The 23114-nt window shown below is 38.9% G+C and overlaps 1 protein-coding gene across 3 annotated transcripts in view; it reads left to right on the top strand.

Moving 5' to 3' along the window:
• ell (elongation factor RNA polymerase II) overlaps positions 1–22870 on the top strand; it is a 41571-nt gene extending 18701 nt beyond the window's left edge. For all 3 annotated transcript variants that reach the window (XM_053238040.1, XM_026947241.3, XM_053238041.1), the window contains 10 exons: positions 4985–5106; positions 5478–5641; positions 6383–6630; positions 7168–7292; positions 8083–8173; positions 12195–12753; positions 14488–14554; positions 14721–14892; positions 17858–17902; positions 20222–22870. In XM_053238040.1, the coding sequence (XP_053094015.1) occupies positions 4985–5106; positions 5478–5641; positions 6383–6630; positions 7168–7292; positions 8083–8173; positions 12195–12753; positions 14488–14554; positions 14721–14892; positions 17858–17902; positions 20222–20338 (1710 nt within the window). In that variant the 3' untranslated portion in view covers positions 20339–22870. The remainder of the gene's footprint in view (positions 1–4984; positions 5107–5477; positions 5642–6382; positions 6631–7167; positions 7293–8082; positions 8174–12194; positions 12754–14487; positions 14555–14720; positions 14893–17857; positions 17903–20221) is intronic.
• Positions 22871–23114: the final 244 nt, after the last annotated feature.

Here is a 23114-nt window from a genome sequence, read left to right as displayed (position 1 = left end):
TGGACAGTTAGTCCATGTTCCCTTTACCGCCCTGACACCATTTTGACCATTTGGGAAAACAATAATGTTAATAATAATAATAATAATAATAAAAATAATAATAATAATAATTATTATGCACCAAAAGCAGTAAGAAAAAAACCCTCTTCTGCTAATTCTTGCTTGAACGCATGTGCTTTATTGAAACGTAGAGACAAGATTTAAATCCAGCCATGATTCAGGCACAGCTCTGCCACCGAACCACATAACGCGTCAGTCACCTGTTAGATTCTGATTTATCCCAGTGTTTTGCAGCAGGATGTTTCATAGTTCATGTAATCATGTTGTTGATTGCTACAGTTCACCATAAGGCAGACGTGTTCAAACCTTTTCCCCATGAATCCCAATTACCAGGTTTTTGAGAAACTATAAATAAAAACTTGCTCATCTATTACTTATTATAAAATGGAAAATAAAACATGAAACTAAGTTTTATACTACAGCAGAAAGGGTGATGAACGCTGTGAACAGCGAGAAATGGTACATTTTCGATATAATCTTTTTATAAATCACATTACTGACTAATGTTCCTCATGAACAGTTGTGGTCTCTGACCATCGCAAGAGAGCAATGCAAACAAACAGCGTTTTTAAATCACGGTTCAATTATAATTAAGCAAAAAATCACTGTCCGAGTATAATTAAGCAATACACAAGTAAGAGTATGGTTACGCAGACGATCAGCACGGCTGTGATTCGGCCGTAGGGAACCACAGCCATGCCGATATTCAGTATAACCACACGATTGCTCGTGCAGTATTGCTTTTATACAACAGTTCTATAAACAAGAAATTAATATGGAGTAAGTGACATTTCAGACACAAATGTTCTCTTTATTTTTGCTCTGCTAGCGGAAATCCAGAAGAAGCCACGCTCACTTTATAGCATGTCAGCCAGCTGACTAACTACCTCACACTGATCTGTACTTTTCTGTTAAAGGTGTTTCTGGTAACATTGGCATCCCTTCTTCCTTTTCATCTTCAAATGTCATTCTTTCATATTTTAAGTCAAAAGTTGTGTTCCTGAAAAGTATCGTTTTTCCATGTCCTCTGCCAGTCGCTAACATTACTGCAGTAACCGATTCACACTAGGAAGTGGAATTTAACGTGACGAACACAGACAGGTGGCGTGATACACACAGTGAAACGTCCCAGTGCAGTTATAGGAAATAGAGGCACTCTTGGAATTCTGCTCAATCAATCAAATTAGTCGACTGGAACTAACTGTTGTATAATTACTATTTAAATTATATGTGATATGAAATTAGTGGTAAAAACAAGTGGTGGATTTAATATTTAAATCTTTTTGTAGTAAAAATTTTCAGCCTTTTCTCAACGTGGACCCCTTACGCCAAATGTCAGTGTCAATTTTATATATATATATATATATATATATATATATATATATATATATATATATATATATATATATATATATATATGGCACCATTAAGAAAAACATAGGTTGGCCAGAGTGCTTTACAACAATAATTACAAAAGCTAAAATAGAAGTAAAATAATATCAGTAAGAAAAACCCCTAACATTATAAGGGTTGGTTCATCATATATAATCATATAACATATTTAAAACTATCTTTACTGCTGGTGAAATGCCAAGGAAAAGAAATAAGTTTTTAACTTGGATTTGAAAATAGTTAAGGTAGGAGCAGTTCTAATGTGCAGAGGCAGGCTATTCCTGAGCTTAGGGCCAGCCACAGCGAAAGCATGATCACCCCTAAGCTTCAGTCTGGATCTGGGAACCGATAGTAGCACTCGATCACATGACCTGAGAGATCTATGAACAGATTATGAACAGGTAAAAGCTCCGTAAGGTATGAAGGAGCTAGATTGTTCAGAGGTTTGTAAACCTGTAGGAGTGTTTTGAAATCAATTCGGTAGCGCCCCGGTAGCGAGAGTGATGTTTTTGCGCGTCCGTGTGCCCATCAGCAGTCTGGCGGCTGCATTCTGGACTAATTATAATCAGACCATAGATGTCTGATTAATTCCAGTGTAGAGAGAGTTGCAGTAATCCAGAGGAGAAGAGAAAAAAGCATGAGAACTGCTCACACACTGCTCAAAATGTATAACCAGCAGGTCTGAAACACTTATTTAATAATAATTTTTTTGGTATTTTCCATGTTGCCCCCACCTGCATTTTGTTTTGTGTTTGAATCCTTCTTTGAGTCTTTGCCCCACCATCTGACATGAATCAGGATATAAGTTTGAATCTTACACCAGAATGTTTTGATCTGTACTTGATATAACCTCTAGCTCTCAGGCCTGTCAGCAGAGATTGACACCATGTTTTCTGTCTGTCCAACAGCAGGGATTGAAAATAAACCATGTGTTTCAGAAAGCGACAGGTTGCTGATCTTTCCAGCTAAATTTTTGTGGGGAATCTTTGCAGCGAGAAACCTGCAGTCCAACACCCCTAAACCATAAGGTGTAATAGGTGACGTCGTTACGAGCGTAGATACTAGCAGCGTAAATGTTAGGCTTCTGCCCGATATGATGTGATACGATTTTGATTTAAAAGGCAATTCGTTATTTGCCGATTGCACTGATTTTACTACGATTTGATTCAATTTTGTAGCCTTTAATCAGTATGTATCGATAAAACTTTATATATAAACTGGAGTATTGTTCATTCATGAATGGCGATGTAGAGAAGTATCAGAGTTACAGACAAATGACCCTGATAGCCTGTTAAATTATTTACACATCAGTTTAAAAAGATGAGTTATTTTACACATCAGTGTAGCACTCAGACCTCACCAGCACACAGACATTAGCGAGCAAAATATTGTTCTTCTAGCAGACTCAGGGGTATTATAAAGAGTGTCCCAAAACACTACACACACAGTCTATTTATAGTTCCTGCCATTTGTGGCTCCCAGGGCTGTACAGTGCAGCAGTTCTGCTCGTATGTTCGATTCTGTGTGAGGATCAGTGTTCATTCGTACACATGCAGTTGTTTGCATTGCTTTATCTGAGTTTTCCTAAATCAGCCAGAGAAACAAACAATGAATGTTAACCTATGTGTCAGAGCACTACTGCCCTACTATGCTCATGATGTGTGCGTGCTCACGTTTTAAATCTTGTGTTTTGATAGAGATCACATTATCAAAATGTGATCATTAAATGCATCGCAAGAAGACGAGGTTGTGATCGCAGTGAATATTGCGTATTTGCCTGACATTCAGGAGGAAGGGTTGTCTATTTGTGTAATGCCTTTACTTGTTGTCTAATGTTATCTTATTTTCTAACGTTAAAAACCACTGTTTGTGAATACCTCCACAAGAAATAAAGACTTTAGTAAAGTTTTCCCTTTATTTTGCCCGAGTGTATGTTCAACATGCTTGCTGAATATCTGACAAATATCAAATGCTGAGTCAACATTTTGCTCAATTCCTGTCCCACTTCTGCCTCAAAATGTTAGTTTGACATCAAGCTAACCTCACATTTATTATAAATAGATTAAAATCTCTAACACTGTGTTTCCTTTTCCGTTTTAGAGCACATCCTGACTCAACCACACGTGTGCAGTTTGAAAGTAATCACAAATGTTTACATGGTGATTACTGCTGTTTTATTTAATAGAATATTAAAAGGACATTAATCCACCTTTTTAAGTCTGATCAGGCTTTGATTTGGATTGGCCTCAGTCGATGTACTCTGCTGTGCCTGAGGTGTATACTGAATGTTTTTTATTCAGACTGACCTCTCAGTCGGATGATTAACAGATTATTAGGAGGCATGTAAACATGAGGCATGTAAACAGAATGTGAAATTTGTGTAAGTAGCTATTTTGGTTTTTGTTTCAGTATCAGTAAATTCTCAGATATGAATGTGGGAACAAAAATTTTTGTGACTATCCCATGGATCAATGCACACACTCCACGTCTCACAGCTCGGACAATTTGCGGCTGCCTCAGGATAATCTGTGCCGGTTCCCTCTCCCAACATGTCACTGATTCCAAGTAAATCCACTTGTTTGACCAATAATCCACGCTTTCACAGATATCTATCATCCACACTATCTCCCTCCTGACGTCTACACGGGTTCTCACTCCATCTCGTCATGTAGGCTTCGTCTCTTACTTTTGGGATTCCCTCCTCTGTGCAGCGCAGACCAATTAACACCAATCACATCTTATCACTCCACTGTGTGCTCACAGTTTCAGCCCACTGGATTCCTAGAATCATGATTTCTAACAGCACCTCTATGTTCAGCAGTTCTTGTTTTCAAAGCTCGTCTTCTCACCTGTAAACCTGACAGGCATTTCAAGCAAAAAAGACATTTTGTGTATTGTGAGTGATGATGCCTTTAATCCTAACTTCTGAAGGGGTGATTGAAAGTTTTATGTCTAAAAGTTCAAGTTTGCTTTATTGTCCAGAAAAAAAAAAGGTACATGAGAAACAGTGAACTTCTTGTGCTACACTGGCGTGTCCATACACTTAACATAAAGTGCATACAAACAGATGAACAGAGACAGCAATGTAGGGAGAGATTTCACATGGGTGAGAGAAATTGTGCTGCTCAAGTCAGAATGCAGGAGGAATGAATAGTGCAAATAGAGTGATATGGTATCAGAGTAAATAGTGCAAACTGAGTTATTCGATTTAAAAAGGTAAAAGTTTTATAAGAGTGTAGTGAAAGTAGTGACACAACAGTATGAGGATGATTATAATAATCAATGAACTGTGCAAAAAAGATGCAGAGGAGGCAAGTTCAATTATACTGAACAACTTGCTCTTTATTATAACATTTGGAATATTCTTAAAAATAAATCAGTAAATCTGATTTGACCACCAATTGCCAAAGATCTCTACCCACTGACCCACCGCCTGTTCACCTGTATGATGAATTAACCTAGCAGTTGAAACCAACAATATCCACAGCTTGTCCTTGTACTGTCTTGTTTATGATGTTTTATCTCCCAACAGAAAATCACAATACCCCAGTCCACAAGTCCAAATGATCTGCGCACGTTTACGTTCTATCTGTCTAATGTGGGGAGGGATAATCCCCAGGGCAGCTTTGACTGCATCCAGCAGTACATTACAAGGTAGGCTAGTTTTCTGTCTCTGTTTCTGTATATGAGCAGCTTTCCCCAGAGGAGCAGACATGTCTGTAACTGTAGCTCCTCACTTGATTAGAGTGAAATGATCCATTCATTGTGGGGCACTGTATTAAGTCTTTTGTTTTACTCAGTCACAATCAGATGGTATGTAAAAGTTGAGAGTTTATGGTGAAATCTTTTTATTTTGTGTACAAGTTCAGCACTTGCTTGTATTGTGCTTTGTGTTCCACTTCTCTAGCTCCTCCAGATGGCTAATGTTCACCTTAACAAACCTTATTTCATACAGTTAGTTTCTGTTAGGTTTCAGATGTTAGTAGCTTCAGGTTGGTAATGTTATGCACCTCTGGTTTCCTCAGTGAAGGGAGCATACAGCTGGACTGCCTGGGAGGGATCCAGGATAAAATTACGGTGTGTGCCACAGACGACTCTTACCAGAAGGCCAGGCAGAGCATGGCTCAGGCAGAGGAGGAGACACGCAGCCGTGCTGCCATCGTCATCAAGCCCGGTGGCAGATATGTGGGTAAGACAGTAAAATCCTTAATTGTGATGTTACGTGATTCGTGTGGTGGTCTGAGAAGACACTCCGTATTTCCTCCTATATATTGTTCTGAAAACTACAGGTTTTCCTGAACTGAATTGTCTTCCTCTTTTGCATACGTGTTTCCTAGAAGTAAAGTTCTAGTGAAAAAGGGGAAAAGCTCATTTAAAGATTTAATTTCAGTTCCACTTCCACACGCTTAGCTCTACTTCTATAACACAATCAACTACATTAGTGACAAAAATTACAATGGGAAGTGAGTTATTAGTCAGATTATCAGCATCATCCACATCTCATCACCTGAGGTAAACTCCCTCACAGCATTTAAACATCATCGTCTCTCCACTCCACTGCTCACTGTTCATTGGCAGGGAAATAGTTCTTTTAACTAAATACATTTTTTACAACCATGATTTCTGCAGGCAGAAACCAACGTGATGGTCAAAAGTAGATTTAAAATAACATTATTTCCAGATTGTTAGAAATATGTGTTTTAAAAGTATAGACCTCCATGTATATTGCTGGCAGGAAACTCAAACTCCAACAAGATTTTCCAGGTCACCTTGTGTGTGTCTGTCCGTGTGTGTGTGTGTCTGTCCGTGTGTGTGTGTGTGTCTGTCCGTGTGTGTGTGTGTGTCTGTCCGTGTGTGTGTCCGTGTCCGGATATATAGGTAGATGAGCTTGACTTTAGATTGATGGTCTTTTATGATGTTCCTTGTTCAGGTAAACGGGTCCAGATCCGGAAACCAGCGATGGCCCTTTCGGACGTGGCCCCGTTGCGGCGCTTTTCTCGTCCTGTACTCATCTCCAGCAGCATGAAGAAGAGTACGGCGCTGCCACGGCCACTCAGGGAGCGCCTAGTCCACTTACTTGCCCTCAAACCCTACCGCAAGCCTGAGCTGCTAGTGCGCCTCACAAAGGACGGCCTCTCACCCCAGGATAAGGACACTTTGGACAGCCTCCTGCAACAGGTTCATGTCACTCTGCAAACATATTTTTTGCCACGTTGAGCTCCTCAGTCGCAGTGTAGACGCGGTGATAAACAGTGGTAGCGCAAGTAAGATCTGTAATGTCAAATTAAAACGGTACAATCAAAGTAAACATAAGTAAAACAATATGCTTAAAGGCAGTGAGGAACAGAAACCGTAAGGTGCAGTGAAAGTGACGCTTTTAATATTATTCATTTAGAACTGTAGTTGAATCATCAATGCTTTTCTGTGCATCCCTAAAAATAATGCATACAAACTTGGTATTGAATGGTTAAAAAAAAAAAAAAAAAAAAGGGTGTTGAAAATTGTTTGGTTATTAAAATCAGATTAATTGAAAAAATTATCAGCCGATTAATCGATTATGAAAATAATCTTTAGTTGCGGCCCTATAGCAGTTATAAAGCTTATGCTAACACGAAAGCTCTTAGACTTTCAGAATTCTTTGGAGTAATATGTTTTGGTGCATATTAGTGTTGAAATTTTGAGAGAGTTTAGATTTGCTCCCTGTTTTCCCTGTAGGTGGCTAATCTGAATAGCAAGGACAACACCTTCACATTGAAGGACTGTTTGTTTAAGGAGGTTCAGAAGGATTGGCCTGGCTACACTGAGGTAGACCAGCAAATTCTAAAGAGGATCCTTGTACGGTAAGCTGCGCAGGGAAACCGAGTCTGATGCACACTTGGGACTTCTTTTCCTTTAGGGATTACAAATTGAGTCTTCTGATCTAACATTCTGTTGGCCTTTAATTATTAGTTTTAATACTGTGTTTCTGTGACTTTCCTTCTCCAATCGTTTTTATTTTTTCTTTTGCTCTGACACCTTGGGAAATAAATATACTTTGCTTAGTTACTTCATTCTGTTCTTAGTTAAAGCCTGGAATGTGCTCTGTCCTACCTGTACTGTCTAGCTGGACTTTAAAGCATTAGTCTTGCTAACACGAAGGAATCATAAATGTCATTCTGCATGAGGATTATCAGTGTCACGAATATCAGCCCAACCATTTGGGCTTCACCTTTGTCTTTGGGATAATGTTTATCAGCTGTCACATCTGCTGCCCACCCAGTTGGACTCTTAGTTCTGAACTAATTAGTGACTGTTGTGCAAGAGCCATGCAGCCAAACAGTTCAAAGGTCTTGTGGCACAGCATATGTGATTCAAATGCTGTGTGTGACTGGCAGAGGTCCAACATCTGTTTATGGCCAGGTGCCACATAATTGGACAAACATAACAGTGATTCTAAAGACCTAGTGAAACAAAGCTCTCCATGTCATGCGTGATTCTTAAAATCTGGCATTTTTTTTCATCTGCATTTGATCCATATCTGCCTTTATGTGAGAGGACAACTGTGCTGTGATTTTGTAGTAAGTTTGCTGCATCTATTCTTCTATATCATTCTTCTGATTCTTTCTTTTGAGGTGTCTTGTTTCTCCACAGGAAACTGTGCAAGGCTCAGAGCAGTGGTCCCGTGCCTGGGGAGAATCCAGTCAGTCCGCACAAAGAGCAGGCCAGTAGCTCTCCATCGCAGGTCAGTCTACTCTCTGTATTCCTCTGAGCTAGCATCCAGTGAAATCCATTCTATTATTCGTTTTTATTTTCCCCACATTTGAATTTTTTCCCTCCACATTTTTCTCCCCAATTTGGCCATCAGCTAGCTCTCACCTTTCAGGGCAGCGTAACACACTCTCAGGAAAGCGCTATCTGCCCTCTTCCACATACGTGAGCTCACAGACGCCCATGATTCTGCAACTACTTTTAGTAAAAACTTGTGAGGTATAACAGATTAATTACTGGTACACAATTCAACATTGCTATGATATCCATTGACATTTACTTGTTGCCACAAAGTTGGAAACACACAATTGTCTAGAATGTCTCTTGTATACTGTAACATTACAATTTCCCTTCACTGGCACTAAGGAGCTCCGTGGTTTGCCAGGGTTGGTATGGAAGAACTCTAGTGGCCTGCACAGAGCACTGATTTCAATCCCACTGAACATGTTTGGGATGAACTAGAACTCGTACTGCACGCTCTCGGGCCTCCTGACCTCACTAATGCTCTTGTGGCTGAATGAACACAAATCCCCACAGCCACGCTCCAACATCTAGTGGAAAGCTTCCCAGAAGAGTGGAGCTCATTATAACAGCAAAGGGAGAGTGAATCTGGAATGAGATGTTCAGCAAGCGCATGTGAGCATGATGGTCAGGTGTCCACAAACTTTTGGTTATATAGTGTGAGTCTGGCGTGTTTTGCGCAGGTGTTTTTACTTGGCTAATGTTTATATTTTACTTGGCTAATGTTAAGCATGCATATATTTAACATCTGCTAACTATATTTATTACGGAGGCACTGAAGAAATGTGGTTGAAAATGCTTAAAAAGGCACTTAATTTTTCATCCAAAAGAGGAAAAAATCCAAATATTACCAATACATTATGCTTACTTGGTGTTAATGGTGGTGATGATTATAAAGTGATTAAATATCCTGAATTCCTACTCCCAGCCAGAATCCGACTCCCCTTCTTGTGCATGTCTGCCACGTAGTAGCTTAATCCTAACATCACTTGTTCCCAACAGAAATGAGGAGACTTGAATAAACATCCAGAATCCTATTTTGTAACACATGTGCATACGAAGTGCAGACTGAATCTGTGGGGTTGCACAGTTAGTAAAATTATTTATACCCTTCCCTACTCTCCTTTAACCTGAAATGATTTAAGTGTTTATTTTCCTGCCTTTTTGTTTTTTTAGCCTGTTGGTTCTGGATGATTCAGTCATTTATTTAAAAATTATAACTCACAAGCAGGGAAAAATCAATATCCCACAAGCCTAATAAAAACTAAAATATGGTGAAAACAGACTGTGTCATATTGACTCTAAACTAAAGCATTTGTGTGTGTGTTTGGCTGCACTGTCTCTGAGGTCCTCTAGTGGCTGGCTGCAGTACGATTTTTTAAGTTGCATCTCCACAAGTAATTTTCTGGAATAGTATTCTGTCATTTTTGCAAATTCAGTTGACCTATATATCTCCCCCAATATTTTGATTTTTTTCCCCCAAGATTGACTGTATGACCTTGGCTAACCTTCACTAGCTACTTCGAGTGTGAGCTAATCACGCCTAGCTAGCAAGTGGTAGCTAAGTCAGTCATGACTTTAAGCTCTAAAATCTTTTCCTGACAACATAAAAATGAATATACTTATGCAAATTATATCAGAGCGATAGCAGAAACTTTAGGAGTGGCCAAATCAACAATTTGGTGCATTCTTAAAAAGAAGGAATTCACTGGTGAGCTCATCAACACCAAAAGGCCTGGAAGACCACGGAAGACAGTTAAAGTGGGTGACCGCAGAATTCTTTCCTTGGTGAAGAAAAAACCCTTTCACAACATCTAGTCTAGTCAAGAACACTCTCAAGGAGGTAGGTGTATAATTGTCAAAGTCTACAATCAAGAGACGCCTTCATGAATGTTAATGCAGATGGTTAGCCTGTCTCAAGATGCAAACCACCGTAACACTCAAGAACAGAAAATCCAGATTAGCCTTTGCTAGAAAACATCTAAAAGCCTGACCAGTTCTGGAGAAAGTTTCTTGGGACAGATGAAACCAAGATTAACTTGTACCAGAATGATAGGAAGAGAAGCGTATGGAGAAGGAAAGGAAGGGCTCATGATCCAAAAACCACATCACAAATACCACAGGTGTCAAACCCGTGGAGGCAGTGTTATGGCATGGGCATGCATGGCTGCCACTGGAACTGAGCCACTGGTGTTTATTGATGCAGTGGCTGCTGATAGAAGTAGCAGGATGAAGTCTGAAGTGTATAGGGCTATACTCTCTGCTCAGATTCAGTCAAATGCTGCAAAACTGACAGGACGACGCTTCACAGTACAGATGAAATATAACCAAAACATACCGTTAAAGCAACCCAAGAGCTTCTTAGGGCAAAGAAATGAACTGTTCTTAAATGGCCGAGTCAGTCACCTGACCTCAACCCAATAGAGCTGCTTTTCACTTACTGAAGACAAAACTGAAGGCAGAAAGACCCACAAACAAACAACAAACAAAGGTAGCTACAGTAAAATAAAATAATCTTTATATTTATAATCATTAGTTAGTTCAATTACTTTTGTCTTTTTACTTTTGTAAAAAAAAAATAGTTGTAATTCCTAAATGGATAATGCAATATTTTTAACCCCTTGAATTAAAGCTGAAAGTCTACGCTTCAATCACATCTCGATTACTTCATTTCAAATCCATTGTGGTGTACAGAGGCAAAATTACCAAAATTGTCACTGTCCAAATACTTATGGACCTGACTGTATGCAGTTATTGGTACTCGCACAAAGACGCAGAAGCACGACATGATGCGATTCATAGTATTCTTGAAAAGAGCAAGTTTTACGATACACTATATTGTTAAGGACAAAAGGCTCAACCCATTAATTATTAAATCTCCAAAACCATAGGTCTTACGATTGATTAAAACTTGAATTTTGAGTGCAAGATAATAATAAGCCTGGCCAGGATGAATTTTGCCTCCCTTTACTGTTCTTGTGCAATTTTTACACTGCTAGTGTTTGCAGTTTTGTGCATGAGTAAAGCAATACCATGTTTGAGTGAACAGATTTGAGGGTGGTATGTTGTATTGGTTCTGTTTCGCAGTGGTAATACTAGTCATTTCTGAGATTTAACCAGTGTGTTGGGCCTTGGTGTTGGAGTTTAATAAATATATTGCAGTTTCTATTCACTGCTTTACTGAAATAGAGAATATTGACTTTTTTCTAATTACTTGTATTTGCTATTGCTAATCAGTCTTGCTAATCAGTCACAGCTGTGCAACTCTTGACTGGACATTGAACTCTTATGCCTAGGCCACTTTCTAGCTCTGTCAGCAAATTCTTCTAATTTCCCTCAATGCTGAAAACTAGGCTCTTTTCTAAAACACGTTTATTTATTCACATTACTGGTAGTCTACAATATACTGTACAATATACTGAACTCTACATATACTGAAATAATTTAAATTGTTATTCAAACAATAGCTAAATACTCAAGTTTGCTTTTTCTGAACCATGAAGACTTTAGAGATTTTTATATTTTATTTTTTATTATTATTATTTATTTTTTTATTTTTTTGCCCAGTGGTTTTCACACACATCCCCAAGAAAATATTTTAGTTTTTTTAGTTTGCTTACATTTATGTAGTGTAAAACATTATTGGACCAAATCAGAAGCAAAAGTATAATTGTCGCTCTGGCTGGCTAGACAAACGGACTTGCTGGTGAGTGCTGAAAGGGACATGCACTAAATAAATTACTTTTGTGCAGCTTAACATTTCACACAATTTGTGAAAAATATAAGCCATTTATTCTTGTTTAAATCAACACAACAGTGTTTCCCTGGAGCATACAGTAGAAATGTTTTGAGGAAAAGGTTTTGAGGCAGAAACGTTTGGAAGAGTATTTCTGTAGGTATCCTTTGCTATGTTAAAGGTCTTTTTTCCATTTTGCTGGTACTTCTTGTAAGATTCTCATGTTTCTGTTCTACAGAAAAGAACTACCGAAGATTTTATCGACCCCCTGGCAAGCAAGAAGCCCAGGATATCACACCTGATCAGCAAGGGATCAGCACCCGTCAACGGAAAGTTGAACTCTTCAAATGGGAAGGACTCATGCGGCTTATCCAGTGCCCCGCTTCCGCTACTGGATCTATCTCAGCATCTTGAACCACTGTCAGATGTCAGCAACGACTCGAGCCACAATGGCCGGGACTGTGAAGGCCAGGAGGCAGCAGTGGCTGAGAGGCTTAGCCAAACAACAGCCTTAACAGGGAGCTCTCTGCAGACAGAGGCAGCGTTAGGCTCCACCCCTTCGGTGCCCTGCAGCCTAGAAGGATCAAAGGACCGCAGCAGCTCACCCTCGCTGCATGGCAAGTCCAAAAAGTCCAAAAAACGCAAAGATAAAGACAAGTCCAGAAAGAGAGATCCAGAGAAGGACAAAAGGGAAAAGAAAGGAGAGGAGGACGGTGACGGATCGCAGCTGAAGAAATTGTACAAGGTTACTACAAGTCCAGACCTGAGCATGATGAGTATTCCACATAAAAGCACAGGTACAGACCATGTCAAGTACAGAAGTATTGGAAAATTACACACTTTAGACTTACTCTTTTATATTCATATGTATTTATACCCCAGCACAGTTAAATGCTCCAATCTGATTGGTCAGAAGGTGTGCGTTTATTTTCATATAACATATAACCAGGGAGCACTGATTTTGTATAACAGCAAGGTCTGTAGTGTGTTATTACTTACATAAAATATACATTTAAAAAATTATTCATTATTTATATATAAAATAACAATAACTTTGAGCTTCAGTTAATGTTCATATCAAACATCAAATTCAGGGAGAAAATCTGATCTTAGTGACTTTGACCATAGGATGGTTGTTGGTGACAGATCTCCGGGAAGTATCGCACCACAGTGTCTACGGTTTACGCCGAATGGTGCGAAAAAACAAAAGCATCCACTTCCGTAGATGGAAACGCCTTGTTGTTGGGAGAGGTCAGAGCAGAAAAGCCAGAATCGTTCAAGCTGACAGGAAAACTCTCATCAACAAAGAGTCTTTGTTTTTCACAGCATTCTTTTAGAGACTGTTCAGCAGTTTCTGAAATACTCAAACCAGCCCATCTAACAGCTATGCCATGGTCAAAGTCACTGAGATCATATGTCTACATATAAGACATCATATGTCTTATTAGTGCTGGGCGATTTTCACGATTAATTTGGTTAATTTGAATTAACGTTTTAACATGATTTTCAAAATGTTCTACTTGAGGTTATTTAAAAGTTTAAACCAATATGAAGGAAAAACAGAGCCTTCTTAACCTGATACAGTGGATATTAAATGTCTGCACACCCCTGTTAAAGTGGCAGGTTTTTGTGATGTAAAAAAATTAAACCAAGATGAAGCATGTTAGAACTTTTTCCACCCTCAATATGAAATTACAACGTATAAAAAATTAAGGGAAAATTTTCCTAAATTTTAGGCAGCTAACTCCGATGAGTGATGCATGTTTTCATTCTCAAACAGCTAACTGTATAGTCAGTGTTTTAGATTTAACAAATAAATGTCTGTGTGTTGATTAATCTAAAGCTAATACTTGTGTATATACAGTATAACTGATTTAAAGGTAAGAGGTTTTACTTTATTTCCGATGCTGTGCGCAGCCGTGCTGACCTGACGTCACTCCGTAAACCGGGAAGAGACTCTACCAAGCTGACTTCTCACATGCGGTGGCATTTCGTGTCATGAAAGACATGGTCCCCATTTACTCTGTCGAGAACAGAGTTCACTACGTTGCGCAAAAATAGTAACATATATAGCAAATGTTTTTTTTTTTTTTTTTTTTTTTTTTTTTTTTTTTTAAATATCCTTTCTTTAAATATCCTTTATTTAAAAGAACCATTGTTTACACTATTTGCTATAGATGGTACTGTTACTATTTTTCCAAAGTCCATTCTAATAAATAAAAAACTTTATAAATTTTAACTTAAACTTAAAAAACTGTAAAAATCTACATTTTCAGTAATTTCTTTATTTGATCTCTGCTGTTTATTTCTTATTGGCTTTTACATATGCAGTGTAGCTTTACATGTTACACACGATTATATTTTTGACCACTATGATGAACCAGGTCTCAACACATCTGGCTGGAAAGCTTCGATGCTTAGAGAACATCTTGTCATCACTACTGTTTACCCTCGCCAGTGTCTGTGAGTCTGCCGTCTGCTGCGTGACTCCTTGTACTTGCATTCACCTTTTGTTTTTTGTTTCCTTTTAGATCTGAATGGAATGTACAACAGCTCCAGTATTCCTGCATCTTCTTCTGTGATGGCAGACTATTTACTGTAAGTACTCTTCGTCTCTGCATTTCTTAAACAAACACCACGCATTATTTGGCATTGGGTTTGTGTACTTCAATCCAGCATATGTTTTGTTTTTTGTTTCTCTGGTCTGTGCTAATGGAAAATGTATTTTTGTGACAAGACTTTTTTTTGTTGTATGTCTGAGCAGAAAATACACTGAGATTGGCTCCCAGGAGCAGCGTCAGAGCTATAAGAATGACTTTAACGCAGAGTATAGTGAGTACCGGGGACTCCACGCACGAATAGAGGGTATCACCCGGCAATTCACTGTGCTGGACGCTGAGCTGAAACAGCTCCAACAAGGCACAGATCAGTATAAGGTAACCACTGTACCAATACACACTGATTAGTCTGAATAGCTTACACCCTTTGAAGCTCTACATTTCAAAATAACATATTTAGCCAAGTCAAATAAGGAGCAGAGATCAGAACCTCTGGAGATCAGCATCAGTAGTACTTGTATTGCACATAAGAACACTAAGGTAAAATTTCTGACTGACTTGTGCTTGATCTGATGTACACTCCTGGGCAAAAAAAATGGGAATGGCAAAATATTAAACTTTTAATGGTCTTAACAACAAATCAAATCATTGGCAAGAATGAAACAAATAGATACTTAGTATGGGATAGCTTTTCCTTTTTTTTTATAAATATATGTATATATATATATAAGCCTTCAGGAAATTAGGAAATTTTCCTAATCAGGAGAATTTTGTACATAATGTGTTAGTTTGATTTTTACATCAAACATCAAAATCATTATGATGATTTACGTTTGTGTACAAGAAGACTATATTAGCGAATTTCCCTGTTTCTAGTTTTTCCCCAAACAAACAGTTCACTGCAGCAAAACTAAACCAGCAAGTGGAGGCACAGGAGCTCTCAGGAGTGCATCTGTTTAATTCTTGCTAATTTTCTGACCAATGATTTGTTGTTAAGAAAATTAAAAGCTTAATATTTGCCTTTTTTTGTTTTTTTTGCCCAAGAGTATAGGTCAGTATAAGTGACAACAGTATGGCTATATAATTATCCATAACCACAGAGAACACACAGATGTCTTGCATATACACTTGGGTTATCCAAGTTATCTGACCTTTTTTCTTCCCCTTTCATTATACAATATATATTTTTCATTTAACTATACATGTTATTCAGTTGTTTATATTAACTTGTGTTACAACCTGGAATTAAAATTGACTTATTTGTGATTTTTGTTATTTGATTTACACAAAATGTCTAACAATTGAATATGCAAAGCACAAAGGTTAATTAAACTAGAAAAAGGTTTCTTGATGTTTGTTGGTTGAACAGTACTTGTCAGATTGGATGGAGAATGTTGATGAACAGCGATTTTCAAAGATTCTCAGTAGGACTGATGTCTGGACTTCCTTTTCATCAGTCCCACTCTGTTTAAAAAGAAAGGTCAAGTTCAGGGGTTTTATGTGTCAAGGCCGAAAAGTTAAATTATGGTCTGGTCAGACCACAGCAGCTTTTCCCACATTTTTCTCCAATATCTGGTCTCCAATTTCTGCCCACGGGTTACTATGAACCAGGGAAGGCTAACACTTACTTCCTCCAAGACACACAAATCCAGCTGTGGTGGCTGGGGCATGATCAAGTGCTGCTTGTGAATGGAGGGCAGAAGGAGTTGGTAATGTCAAGAATGAGTCTGCACTTGTGTGATTAGCAGTGCTCTTTTTATATCCTGTGTGTCTCACAGTGAATGGTTGGTGAACAGAGAGAGCCAGTGGTGTAGAGCTAGTGCAACTTTCCCCGACTCACTGTGACCTCAAAGGCCCTTGCTATTTTTTTTACTAGTAATTTAGAGCTTGACGCGAGCAATAACACCAGCACTTTATCTCCTGGTGAAAACTCATGCAGCCGAGATCCTCTGTTATACAGCCAGGATTAACGTTTTTGAGTCGGTCTGTGTCTGTGTTCTTGTGTGGGTTTTAGTCTCAGGTTGAGAACATATTGAATTGCTCTGTGAAGGGCCATCCTCCCAGTTTTCCCAGATGACGTCTAAGACACCACGGGGCCTATATCCCATACTATAATTCAAACAGGGAGAACCCCCCGGAGGCTTGTGGGACCTTTCAGACTGCCACTTATCCCAATTCTGAGTATCATCCGGATGATATTTTTAAGGGTTTGACCAGGTTCATCTGTTTGCGGATGTTAAACACTGACACGGATCGATTTAATCCCTAATAAGTTTTACAATTTGTAAATTGTACCTGACATGGTCAGTCAGAATCTCTGTTGGGATTCTGCCATCTCAGAGGAGTGCTGCGATGTTTCTAACAGTCACAGCTTCTGTGTGAATGTGTTGCACAATCCACTAGAACTAACACAAAGTGATACCCTTGTGCACTCCATTCTGATGGCCTGAAGAGGTCCATAACAATCCAATTGCCCCAGTCATGGGATAATGATGAGCTGCATGGAACACTTGGGTACCAACAATTGCCTTATCTCTTTCCTTAGTTCGAATGTCCTACATCAATCGATATAATCTTTCATTTTTGATAATAGAAAAATATGTGTAGGACAGTGCAGGCTTCTGGGTCTTCCACACTCGGAGCTGAATTCGGCAATGTCTCCCCGGTCAGCACTGCACAAATCCCATGTCTCACTACTACAGGGCCCATCCACTAGCATACTTTCTAAGAGCCCTTGAAGTTTTGGCCAGTTTGTTTCTGGTATCAGTGGATGGGTGAGGTGTGGAGTAACCTCTGCCCCCAGGGCTTTGAAGCGCTAAACTTGCTCCACACAAAGGTGTAAGCTAGCGAGGAACTTGATGGTCTTGGCTGAATGTGAGTTCTCTATGACGAAGTATTCTTCATAAATTCTCCAGGGTTTTGGCAGCACTGTGACACCCTGGCCAGCGTGTGGAGAATGAGGACTTGGTATGCAGGTGTGAGAGCGCAGGCTTTTCAGCTCAGCAGCCATCTTAACTGAAATAACGTAAACAAAAACTTCCAAAATTCATACGCACAAACGCAAGCACAGCAGGACGCTGTCGAGGAAAGTTACACTGTTCAGTACCGCCGGCTCTCTCTGCTCGGCATCCATTTGCTGCAAGACCTGGCATATAAAGAGGGACTCCATCTCTGCTCACAAGTGGTGCTTGACCATGCCCTCACTGCCCAAATTCCCCCTAACACACACACGCACTTTATTATGATGGGATATTTTGTGTAGATTCAGGCCATTCAGTTCTAGGTTGTAACACTACAAAATGCAGAAAAGTTCAATTACTGATATTGATTTATATTTTTGCAGACAATCCACAATCAAATACTTCAAGAGTATCGCAAAATAAAAAAGGTATGTTTAAAGCTTTCTCTTTTACAGTAGGAAAATATTGGGCACCCAGGGAAAACATAAATACGTGCTCAAGAGAGGCTTATGTTGGCTGTTATGTCAGTTATGTTGCTGGGTAAACTTTGGACAAATCAGGTATTATACAGGATGTACCAAAAGTCTCCATACGTGGGGGGACTTTGTATGCCAGCACCACGTTGGTTGTGCCTTCGTCAGTGGATGTTCGTTGAAGTCTACTGCTCAGTTGTTCCACAACACTTCCAATGTTTTTGAATTTAAGCTTGACAACAGTGTTGTGTGTGATGTGCGTGCCATGTGTCCTGTTAAAGTCCATCTCAACCTTACGACAAGTTCCCGATCCAGCCATAAGAATGATTTTAATACGTTCTTCTTTTGTTCAACGGCATTCTTAAAGGCTATCTGAAAAAAAATGTAATATAAACTAAGTATTTTACTAAAAATGTAATTAATTTCCCCTCTGTATGGAGACTTTTCGGACACCCTGTAGATCATCACTGTGTAATTTATTCACAGTAGCAACTGTCATTATTAACTCACTATGGATCTGAATATTTCCATTATCTTTGTGTTAATACACACTTTTCCCAAAGTGTGAAAGTGTTTTTATTTTGTCACTGTGTTTTAGTTGCTCAAATTTTCAATGTGAACTAAATCTATATAATTAACTTCTGAAATCTGTAAAAATGTGAGCGTTGGTATTTCAGCAGTGCTGCCATGTTGTAAAAGTTTTTTTTTTTTTATAATGTATTTCACTTCACACAGAAGTCTATAACTAGCTATTGGTATCTTTTAGGGGTGTAACGATACACAACATTCAAATTTGATATGATGTGGTGGTGACAGCAAAAATAAGCATTGCCTATTATGGAAGTGGTTTAAATTTTCAACTGATTAATACTCTTATCATTATAAAATACAATAATTGAAACTTAATAATGACACAGTGTTCATGGCTTGTGTGCGAGGTTGCCAGGTCTCAACGCTATTTCCGTCTCCAACTACATCTCATAAGCTGCATAAAATGACCAGAGATTAGCCCAAGTAGCTTGGGCATTGGCAATAGGAGTCACATTTTTCTTCTTTTGCACATGTATTTGCTATGAAAGCAAGTTCACTGTGTTGCACATGCATTTCTGATGTGTGGGTTCAAAACGAGCCCAATTTGGCATATAAACAGCAATCCTGGCCACCCTGCTGGTGTGACTCTCAAGCGGGTGTGTTTGAAGCACAGGGCACTTTATTTTGCATTTTGCGTTAGTGAGTGAGTAGCTCAGATGTGATCACCACAACTTGAATCAGCTGGGAAATGCTCAGCTGTGTGTGCGTGTGTATGTGCACGCATGCAGGTCTGTTATTCGTGCCACAGCCGGCTCGTGAAAACAGCATTATTTCGGAAAAGCATGGTTTTTGTAACCACTGTAGCCTTTTCTGATTCGAGATAAACTCTTTTTCAGAGGAGAGAGTGTGGGCTAGCTTAAGTTTTTTCAACTCGCCTAATATAAGCAGGTTTTTGTTATGAATAGCCTGCTTTATTATGCAGCCTGTGATTTGTATTGTTTGACACACAGCTTGGTTGAATTCTTGATTGTTCAGAAGGTCTGCATAGTTTTTGTATAAGAGCACAGCTTGGACAGAAGTTCGGCTGTAACATGAATGATAGGTTAATATCCGAGCACGAGAGAGAGAGAGACAGTGAGAGAGAGAGAGAGAGAGAGAGAGAGAGAGAGAGAGAGAGAGGAGAGAGAGAGAGAGAGAGAGAGAGAGAGAGAGAGAGAGAGAGAGAGAGAGAGAGAGAGAGAGAGAGAGAGAGAGAGAGAGAGAGAGAGAGAGAGAGAGAGGGGACTGGTGAGGGGAATGACTGTTGGCTTAGCTTTTCTCTCAAACATTCCATGACATTAAAATCTAAAATCATGAAAATGTGCAACATTCATTAGTTCATTTAAGCAATATGGCACAAGCAAGAGTGCTGTTATACTGAATATTGGAACGGCTGTGATTATCTATGGCACTCGCCTTGCGGGCTAATCACCCAATCACAGCCATGCCTATTATCTTTGCAGTTGCGTTTACAAAATGTAATTCCTTTACTTTTTTTTTTTTTTTTTTTTTAAAACAGCTTTTATTTAAAAGCTATTATAACATGACTGTCACCATTTAGGAGAAGTGTTTTGGGGTAATGTAGAAGGCAGGACTTCAAGATGTAATATTGTTTGGTAAAATGGAAACAAGATAGAAATATTATTGCGAATTTATCAGAGATGTACAGAATATTCATCATTGTCTCCCGTTGTTTCTTCACAGACTAATCCCAACTACAGCCAAGAGAGGAACCGCTGTGAATATCTCCACAACAAGCTGGCACATATAAAGAAACTTATAGCAGAATATGATCAGCAGCAACTTCAACATTGGCACTAATCATGTTGTGTTTTTTTCCCTTTTACCTTCTGGAAACAAGACAGTGAGAGAGAAACTCTGGATTCTGGGGAGTTTTCTTTATTTCTGTTTTCTGGCTTGCTCTAAAACAGCAATTGCTGTAAGGAAAAATGTCATGAAGAAAGCATTCCTGCCCCCCCCACCCCACCCCCAAAGAGGGCCTACAGCTCTAGTGAGGGCACTACAGGCAGTTATCAGTTTTCTTTTTCCTTTTTCCCCCCGTTTTTTTGCAGGGGGTTGGGTGGGTTGTGTTTTACACTGCGTATGGAAAAGTCTTCTGGGCATCGGTTCCCTCTCTAAGAGCACATGTGTCTCCCAAAGAGCAGAAGACCTTGGAATTTTTTCCTTGCTTTATAAACTGGGGCAGGCAACACTGAAACTGATTTCTCAAGGTTTCTTACTTTGTTTATTAAAAGAAGTTAAGAGAAATATCATGTTTCCTTATATATTGAATGGAAGGTACTCATATTATTTATTCTTTTGTCTTCCTGGGGGTTTATACCAGATCTGTTGTACACTCCTCAGTATGAGCTCTAAACTTTTTTCCAAGCTAAAAAAAAAAAAAAAAAAAAAAAAAAAAAAATCAGTATTTTATGCAAATGCTGCCTTTGGTTCCAGGTAGTCCATAGTTTGCAGTTCATTAATTCATTAGGTTTAGTCTCTGGCTTATGCAGGGACTCTCCTGAATATCTCAAGCCAAGCCAGTTTAGCCTCTTTTACACTGTGTGTGATATTGTACCGGTTTCTTCCATGCAATGGATGTTGATATGCCTACAGGTGGGACAATGGTGTCTATGTGTAAAGGCTTTGACTGTATGCTGTTGATTTAATTTCTGGCTTGGTTGAACCTGCTACGCCAAAGGTGGCCATTTTCCTTATTTAATTAAGAGCCTGGGTGTGTCTCAGAGTGATAGTCGGATGCTATAACTGCAGCCGTCTGTGTTTATGCCCACCCTTCTATTATGAAGTTACCTAGTACTATGAAATATGTGCAAAAGCATTACACCAGCCTTGATGGACTTGGTTTTCAAGTCATATTTATCAGGTAAATTATATATAAGATCCTTCAAATATGGCTGTATCCCTTTAAAGTATCAAGATTGTGCACACATGGTGAGATCCAGAGACTAAGCAGGAGTATGAGCTGGACATGTGCTGTACTGTATTTTTTATTTGCCAGCTCTTTTTGATAATGTAGAGCTCTAGACCAACTGCAGTTTGGAGAAATGTGTATGAAGACCTTTTTTTTTTTTTTTTTTTTTCCCTCCCTTTACCGTACTTCACACCATGCAGTTATATAACTGAACTTTAAGCGCCAGCATTTTGAGATGACAGCTAACCCATAATGCAGGATCAGTCTCTGAGTATTTGTCATTCTTAGTATTAACCTTTCAGTTGCTTCGACATAGAGAGCAGAGTCAGAACTCCTATCATGTCTGTAAAGATTTTTGAAGAATGATTTTACAATTGACAGCTGTCTAGAAATAGTTCACCTGTTCAATCTTATCAGAAGATCTTTTCTGATATTGAGCTTTTTATGTTTAAATATTAAAATTCTGCACTTTGCACAGCCTCTTGCTGTTACTCTTACCTGGGTTTTGCTGCAAGGATACATTTGTCTTGTCCATCTTAGTGCATGCTTTTGTGAATGTGTTCAGGAAAAAAGACCAGAACTTGTACCATACTTTTATTACTACTGTAGAAGGGTATTCCGATTCTAATAAAACCTGATGAGATGCATATCTGCCAACATTTGAGACTAGACAACAGAACATACCCTCCATTGTTTCCCCATCAGTGTGAGGAGCAACTGCTCGTCTTGTATTAGATTCAACTTCTTATGATTACAGTATTGATTTGGCATTTATTTGATTTGACAGTGCATTGCGATAGGCTGGTTAGTTCAGGATTAAGTGAAGAGATATTTGTAGATCTTGGTAGAAATCTTAGACCCTTTCTAAATTAAACTACATTTTAATAGAAACTTGTGTCTACAAACCTCCAGGATTTTTTTTCCTCCTGGACATAGAGTTAATTGGTGCTAAAGCTAATTGGTGCAAGCTACAAACAATAACACTGTTACAACATTGCATTAGTTTAGGACTAACCTCAATCTTCAATTGGTCTTAATTTCACTATTTTATTTTGCTTTAGTTATGCTGTCAACAAAATTAGCTTCAAATATGCCAAATGACATGTTGTATAGGGTAGTGTAAGATAAAATATGCTGCTGTTTTAACAAAACAGGGGAGGCTTTTGAAAATAAGTTTTAATGTTAATGCTAAAACCCAAAGCGTGCTTTTTTAATGTTCAGGACTGGGACTGAAATTTGTCTTAGCATTTCAATAAAATTCTCAAACCTTTTATATTTTGGGGTCATTTGAATGTTCCTTTAGAGCCGTTTCTTCATCCTGATCCTAACGTACCACTGCCTTTTTGATGGTTTCCTTGCTACCTACTAACCTTGCTCAACTCATCAGTGAATGAAGAATCCTGAACTACATTGACATAGGTGAGAGAGAGAGGAGCAAAAACACCAAAGTATGCAGGGCAGTGGTACTCCAGGACCAGAACTGAGAAACACTGCCTTAGTGCAATTTTAGACAATGATTATGGATGGCTGCATTTAAAATTTTTTTAGCTGGTCCGCTGGGTGGAAGCAAAAGCAGAATTTGTTTCTTCCTGCAGTCTCATTAGATGGCATGGATTAGCCCTTAGTTACCTGCTTAAAAGTAAAAATAATTGAATTTGGGGCAAG

This window comes from Pangasianodon hypophthalmus, chromosome 11, assembly GCF_027358585.1.
Source record: "Pangasianodon hypophthalmus isolate fPanHyp1 chromosome 11, fPanHyp1.pri, whole genome shotgun sequence".
NCBI lineage: Eukaryota > Metazoa > Chordata > Actinopteri > Siluriformes > Pangasiidae > Pangasianodon > Pangasianodon hypophthalmus.
This window is presented reverse-complemented; position numbering and strand designations above follow the sequence as displayed.